Here is an 8,087-nt window from a genome sequence, read left to right as displayed (position 1 = left end):
ATCAGAACACTAACATCATTTGCTTCTTGGACCTTATCAATATGATCTTTCTTCTTGGCCTTTAAGTCGTTCAACAAGGCAAAATCTCCCAAGGAAGCTGCACAAACCTTCCAAGGACTATCTGCAACATTAAAAACTCCTCAAACCTGCTAGAAGACCCCCTAAGAGGCTTCTTATCCTTGGCCTTACCCCCGACTTTCTTCTTTTTCAACATAAACGCTTGTAACGAAGGAAAATTTGTGCCACACTTAGCATCTTGTTGCAAAGCCACAAACCACTCCATTATATCACCCTTACTGACCAAGTCCTCAACATCGCCCGAAACCGCCTGAGGCAATTCATTAACACCAAGCCCAACATGTCCCCCAAAAACACCAATATCAGGAAGAGTAGAAATAACAACCTCAACCTGATGCACAGCAACAGACTCCTCAGATTCATTAGGACACACGGGTTCAACAATATTTTGCACAACAACAGACTCTCCAGATTCATTAGGAATTTGCTATACAGCAACAGACTCCCCAGATTCATTAGGACACAGATTTAACAACTTCCTGCACTACATACTGCCCAACAGTATTTTCTAAAGCCTAACCACTAGGTGAAACACTATTAGGCTCAATATCCTTAACCCCGAGGTCTCACATACCTCCACCCCAGAAGAGACATCAACAACAGGCTCCTTCATCTTCCAAACCCCATTACCAGACACTTGCTGCTTCACTGGCTTATCCACACATATCTTATCATTATGGCCAATAAGCTTACAATGTGAGCAGCACAAAGGCAACCAGGGAACAACAACTCTGATAGACACTGAGGAACCATCCTTCAAAATCACCTGCACAACATCAAGAATGGTATCTCCAACCCTAATTTCCACACATACTTTTGCAAACTCTAAACGTTCATTTGCCGCAATAATCGAATCCATATATAACGGAACACCCAGAGCACTAGCTACATATCTCAATCCCTGTTTAGAATACAATTCTAGCGGTACATGAAATAGTGGTACCTATATCAGCATTTTCGATAAATCAAACCCCAGATTCCGAAGAACTAAAGGCTTATTTTGGATGTGCCAAGGGCTACTCTCCAACACCCAATCCCTTATAGTAGCATTCCAAAAAGAAAAGATAAAAAGGTTAGAACCAGCTATACTAACCTTAACAGGAGCTGATATCCCCCACAAAGACTCCACGGTTCGCTGCATAGATCCGAATTTTGGAGCCGAACCAAAAAATTTCCCCACCACAGCATACCTCCACTCAGCTATACCCTCATCAAACACCACTTGTGGTGACTGGACAGTCAAAACCCCCTCTCAAATCGCTGGAGGAAAATAATCAAGAGTCTGCTCCTCCGCCCCCACAAACAACTTCTTCCAATCAAGCTTTGAGGAGACATTCATGAGAACAAAACCCAAAATCCCCAATCAAGAACAAGAACAAAAACAATCGGAGAAAACCTAGCAGAGAAACGAGATCGACGGCGAAAAACTCAGCACCCATTAGACCTGCTTAACGTGCACTCAGAGAATTTCGAAAACGTGCGTCATTTTTTTTATTTCATTATATATTAATAAAATAAAATAAAATAAAAATATCATGTCACCAAATATTTATTAATAATATAAATTAGAGGATTAAGTAATTTTAAAGTTAAGAATTTAAATTGAAATTTTTTAAATTTTAATGATCAAAATAGGAGTGATAAAGAATAAATGATGTAATTTACAAATAAAAAACGTTAAATTTTTAACTGTAAAGTATTAAAATGAAATAAAAAATAAATATTAACTATGATTTGAAAAAATTAAAATTTTAGATATTAACAGATCAAAACTGATAGTTTAAATATTAAATGGATTGATTACTCTAAGATTTTCATAAAGACTTGGCACTGATTGTGAAGAGACATGCTTCTCTTTTATGCAACTACTTTTAGAATATTAATTAGTCTGACAATAATATAAGCGTTGGAACATATGAAATAATTGGCATATGTGGTGGGTGGTGGTGACACAAGTTCTAGTGTTCTCGGAAGCAGAGGAGGCGGAGGAACTGGAGGTGATGCTTCAGCTGCCGTAACTGCTGGTGCAGATACCGTTAGCAGCAGCAGAGGTGGTAATGAAAGCAATGAAGCTGCCGGTGCAGGAAACACATTTGGTTCCAACGGCAATAATAGTAACAATTCAGGTGAACATGAGCGGTCGGAGGCAACCGATGGATTAGGTAGGAGACTTTGGCTCTCTTGAAAGTAAGGTCCGACATTGATGTTACCTTCCATGAAGCTAGCTAGGGTTAAGGGGTCCACTATGAGAAGACGTTTCAAGGTGATTATCCTTTTTTTTTTGGATCCGTTATTCTTGTAGAGAGATTTTTCAAAAATGTTTGTGGACCGAGAGTGGAGGGATTTTATGAAGTAATGCCTATGGTTTAAGCTTGAAAAATCTAGGCCACTGTCAATCTTCAAGCTTGAGAAGACGACATAATTACTGGTTTTAGTTTACAGCAGAACAGAGAGTGGGACAGACCCATTATATATAGGACAACATCTCTAAACAAGTAGAAGAAAAGAAAACAACCATTTAGATAAAGGGAAAGCGTGAGAGTCGAGCCATAATGTATGGGACAAAAAACCCTTAAAATCAAATTCACTAGATATTCGTATGAGTACCAATCTAAGGCACCCTACATTAGAACATGACTAACATGTAAATTCATTAACAACACCTCCATCTTATATAATGCAGGAACATCTAAGGGAACCAAAGTCTAAACACACTTGACAGCCTTAGGCAAGAGAGTTTAAACGACAAATTGAACAAAAGCACACACCTCAGTGTTATCATGATATATATATATATAAAGAAAAAGCATGTTTTATGTAATGGTACACGATAATAAGTAATAACAAAAGAGTTCTAGAAGCCACAATACCATTTTACAAAAGGCAAAACAACAAGAAGCAGAGACTGTAATTGTCACTGCCAATGTTTACACCACAAAAACAGGCAACATCACAAATTTCAACTTAGTTTGCCCACCCTATATGTGATACTCCATGGAAAAATCAATAGCAGCTTACCAGGAACAAAAATAAATTGCATAAAGGCCTGAAGCTTTAGAAGAAAAAAAAAAGTTTAAAATACATGGCTTTAATCGGCAGACAACTCTTTTCGCTTCAACTCTAGTGTCATTCGTTCATTCTCAAGCTTCATCCTCTCATTTTCCATTCTCATGTTGTCCAGTTCACGGTCCCTTCTCTTACTAAATCTCTGCCACTTGAAACGTTGTTTCTCCAATTCTAGCAGCTCCACCTGAATTCGCAGTTTCTTTTCTTCTAGCTGAAGTGTGCGAGACTCAATCCACTGCTTCTGCATCCAAGCATCTCTTGAATAATCAAGTAGAGCTTGGTTCGCATTTGCTTGAGTGACAGATGGATAAGAAAAAGAATTGTTGTGGCAGTGCTGGGAGTTCAAAAGGTTCTGGACACAAGCACCTTCATGGACTTGGCTTTGTCTTGATCTCTTAGTAGAGATCCCTGATGCCCCACATACCACCCTGTTATCCCCATGTGAAGCATGATTCTCCTCAAGCTCATCATGATCATCAGTTTCCATGTCATGGTCATCATCATCAAGATAGTCATTTTGGTGCCTCATTGCATCATCATGCTCGTTATCATCTCTACTTTTCAGAGCCAATTGCAAGGAACGTTGTAATTGTAGATCATGAGGCAGATGCAATCTATTCCCATTGTGATGAGAACACATCTCCTCGTAGAAAAGATGCTTTGAGCTTAAAATTTTCCTAACATCATCTTTTTCTTTCTCTGTTAAGTAATTTATAAAATCCAAAAGTGTTGGATTCTCTACAACCTGACAAGAAGTGCCCCTACCAAGCATATCATTTAGCTTTTTATACCTTTTGTTCAAGTCATTGAACTTATCCTCACACTGTTGAGGAGAAACATGATAGCCTCTCTCAGCCATGACTTTCGAAACTGATTTCCATTTACCCTTCTTCTGTAAAACTGTAAATCTCCTACTCATACCACTACCACAGTCTCCCGTTGCATCCTCTCCGATATAAGACACTGCTGTAATTAGAAGCCTCACCATTTTATCGGTCCACTTTACACGCTGCCATGGAGATCCTTTCTTGCCTTTAGTTCCATCATTATGACCATCAACACACTCTTCTGTAAACCTCGGTTCATCCTCATCACTCAAAGAACTTTTGCCTCTTTCCATCCTGTTGTAATTTGTCATTGAAATGGCTTGATCAGAGTTTTGCGATGCCCTCATCGTGAGCGGAAAACTCCCACGAATAGAAGGACGGGCAGAAGAGCCTTTGCGAGGATTAGAGTAATGATGTTGATGCATATCATGTGGGTGTTGCACAGGATGATGAACTCTCATGGATCCTTGCAAGTCAAGGCATCCAAAAGAAATCCCAGCAGATGTCATTCCTTTTTGGGATAAATTGTCTTCCATTTCTTATTTCAAACAAACAATTTCATGTCATCCACATCAAATTATTTTCCCCAGAAGCCTAATCTATAAATATTATTCAAGCATTGAATCAACCACAATCAAACATACCACAATGTTCTTGTCTCCTCTCTCAACACATTTCCAGCTACCAAATAAATCAATCAGAAAATCCCAAATTACCAAGCTAAGCTAAACAAGCATCTATTAACATATATCAGGAAGTACATATTTCAGAGAAAAAAATATATAACCCAACAAAAATCTACTTTCAAAGTCACCAGAAAAGTAGAATAAAAAGAGAACCAGAATAAATATGTGAACAATCTGCAAAAGTATCCACCACCCAGAAATCCAAAAGCAAAAAGAAAGAAAAAAAAAACTTTCCTGAAATTTGGGCAATAATCCAGGAGTTAGACTAATGAACAATCTGCACGACCTGAAACTAGCATGCACCTAAGACGAAAACTGAAAGAAAACTTGTTACAAGTGGGCTTGCCAAAGCATTTTATATGTGAGGGTTTTCGGCTTTTTGTATATTTTTATATTAAAAACCTTTACAGGTTCAATGTATGGGACAGATGGGCTCCATCTTCCTCTCTTTATTTTCCATAATTTATTTATTTGTACATTCATTTCCCCTTTTTTTTTTTTTCTTTTTTGTTATTTTAAACGCTAATAAAATAATTTTCCTTCCCAATTTGTACTTTTGATTCCAAAAAATAAATTAATCGAATTAGTTTCATTTTGATTAAATTAGATCCGTAAAAAGAAATTAATCGAATTGGTTACATTTCAATTAGATTAGATTAGATTAATTAGATTAAAGTTAATTCTGAATATAAGGTTTTTATTTATTAAGAATATAAGGTTTTGAATTGCTGTGGACTTGAATATGGGATGATTTTACTGTATGGCGACTTAACCTAATGTTGATTTACAGGGAATTTTAATTTAAAATGTTATTTTGTTTAATTTTTAGTTACACAATTAATAATAATTTCGGTTACAATAAAAAATGTTATATTAAGATGGATTTGTACCTAAAATATTATTTGTCTATCCTAAAAAGTTACACAATAAGTAATAATTTTGGTTACAACTGAGAATATATTGATAGTAACATTTTAGGCTACAATCAAAATAGTTATACAATGACACGAATTGTTATGGAAAACATAATATTTCTAGTTTTAACTTAAAATATTACCCAAATTGCTCCAAAAGATTACACTCTTAATAAATTTTACGTTACAACCGATTTCTACATTTTTTATTAATCTGGGATAAGTACAAGGAAATATTTGTTCTCAATCTTTCGACATTGAATGCTCACACCCCTGACATCTATGGTACTCGAACTCAAGTCCTTAAAGAATAACAACAATTATTTTACCACCAAAGTCACTTAGTTCGTGTTCCGTTTTCCTTTAATGTTTGTTTGTACAACAAAGTACAAGATATTTGCTTCAAGTGAGAATGGTGGGAAAGCGAAGAACTTGTTAATAATTTTGCCAATATAGTTGAATCTTTAATGCTTTAGCCATCAAATTTTGTTTATCCACTAGGGGTGTGTAAAAAAATTTGATCCGACCAACCGTTCCAAAAATTCGGATATTCGATCCGTTTTTTAATTTTTAGATAGTTTGGATCGGGTATCCGAAAAATTTCAGATTATCGGATTGGATATGGATCGATAAAAATTTGTGATCGGATTATCCGAAAACCCGATAAAAATGTAGGCCCTTAAATTAATAATTTCTAAAATTGAGCCCTCAAATAACCCAACAATTATAGTCATCCCACTAGGCCACCCCAACACCCCTAAAATTTTATTCTAATTTTAAGTTAATAATTTCTACTATTCTCTTCTATCGTGTAGTGTTGTCGTTCTCACTCTCATCTCACATTTCACAATTTCACACCCAAATAGCCAAAGTGTCAAACCCATCTCCCACAAAATTCACCATCACACTCAAATTTCTATTATTGGGTTTCAATTTACTGCTCAATGTTTATATTCATGAATCATTCTTTTAGACTCCAGTAAACAGTGGTCGATTCTCTCTCTCAACGTTTGAAGATGATGAGCCAAAACCCTAACCAATCTCCATTTCAATATCATGTAAGGACTATATTTTTTTGGGTAAATATCGAAACAAACTAATCTAGTACACTAAATTACTCTATCACCTTTTACTCTATCCAGAGGTTATATATAGTTCCTATTGGTGCATCCATTATGTAGGTTCTTGAAACTCCTTCTCGTCCTAGTTTGGCTATATTAGTTTATGGGTTTTTGTTGCACATAAAATGTTTGATAAAATAACTAACCGAATTAAAAGTTGGTAATGAAGCTATACACATTTGGGTTGTTTTAATATATTCTGTAATGCATCGTAACCACTGTTAAATATTTTGTAACATAGAATTAAAGGTAAAATAACTAATCAAATTTTTTGATTTATTATATAAAAATTGAAATGTAATACATATAATTTGTAATATAGAATTAGAGGTGAAAGAACTAATTTAAAGTTGAATGCACCGTAACCATACTTTCTTTAACCTTTTTGAGGTGAAATAACTAACCAGATTTTTTGATTTAATATATAAAAATTGAAATATAATGCATATATTTTGTAATATATAATTATATTCTGTAATACATATATAATGCATATATTTTTTGATTTTTTGATTTAGACATATTTTATTGCTTATTTACAGAATGTCATCTTTCGCTGAGAATGGAGATGTTAATTTCGTATTTGTTAACTCGATGATGGAGGCTGATGAGAAGGGAAGACAAAATTCAGCAGCAAAAAAATCTTTTGTCGTTAAAAATATCAGAAATAAGAATAGAAAGTCCAAGTGGTGGAGTCATTTTTCAGTTGATGAGGAGGATCTCACTTTTGTTTCCTGTAAGTATTGTCAAAAACTTATTGGTTGTAAAAACAAAAATGGCACTACACCTTTAGCAAATCACATTAGTAGGTGCAAAAAATATCTTCTAAATTTGGATAAGAAACAAAAATTGATTGATTTTGAAAGTGAAACGTTGGTAAATGAAGATGGAATTACTGAAATAGTTAGTGTTCCAAAATGTTGGAAATTTGATCATGATTTGTGTAGGAAGAAGCTTGCTAAAATGCTTATTGTGGATGAATTTCCATTTGCTTTTGTCGAACATGAAGGTTTCATTGAATTTTGCAAGGCTTTAAATCTTCTCTTTAAGCTTCCTTCTCGTACAACTACCACTAGAGATTGTTATGTTATTTTCATTGAACAAAGAAATGAGTTGAAAAAGACTTTTCAGAACTTACATTCTAGGGTTTGTCTAACCACTGACACTTGGACATCGGGTCAAAATTTAAGCTATATGTGTTCGACATCCCATTTTATTGATGATGAATGGAATTTACATAAGAGGATAATTAATTTTTGTCCAATTATTGGTCATTCCGGATAACTTATTGGAAGAACTGTTGAAAAATGTTTGATTGAATGGGGTTTGAAAAATGTTTGATTGAATGGGGTTTGAAAAATATTATGACTGTAATTGTAGACAATGCTAGCTCAA

General features: G+C 34.9%; 1 protein-coding gene across 2 annotated transcripts; it reads right to left on the bottom strand.

Annotated features, from left to right (window-relative positions):
- Nucleotides 1-2,930: 2,930 nt before the first annotated feature.
- On the bottom strand, nt 2,931-4,973 carry LOC120126253. 2 transcript variants are annotated; one of them, XM_039144487.1, is made up of 2 exons: nt 3,521-4,973; nt 2,931-3,436 (listed from the first exon to the last, which is right to left on the bottom strand). In XM_039144487.1, exons 1-2 carry the CDS (start codon nt 4,505-4,507, stop codon nt 3,167-3,169), a joined length of 1,257 nt encoding a protein of 418 aa, XP_039000418.1. In that variant the 5' UTR covers nt 4,508-4,973; the 3' UTR covers nt 2,931-3,166. The 2 variants fall into 2 exon arrangements, with proteins under 2 accessions (XP_039000418.1, XP_039000417.1); XM_039144486.1 differs by having other exon boundaries at nt 2,931-4,965.
- Nucleotides 4,974-8,087: the final 3,114 nt, after the last annotated feature.

Source organism: Hibiscus syriacus, unplaced genomic scaffold, assembly GCF_006381635.1.
Source record: "Hibiscus syriacus cultivar Baekdansim isolate YM2019G1 unplaced genomic scaffold, ASM638163v2 tig00110457_pilon, whole genome shotgun sequence".
NCBI lineage: Eukaryota > Viridiplantae > Streptophyta > Magnoliopsida > Malvales > Malvaceae > Hibiscus > Hibiscus syriacus.
Note: the sequence above shows the minus strand (reverse complement) of the source record. Positions and strands in the feature narration are given on the sequence as shown.

What these genes read in the sequence shown, in the direction of transcription:
- LOC120126253 (XM_039144486.1), bottom strand. Translation starts at nt 4,507, where the DNA reads ATGGAAGACAATTTATCCCAAAAAGGAATGACATCTGCTGGGATTTCT.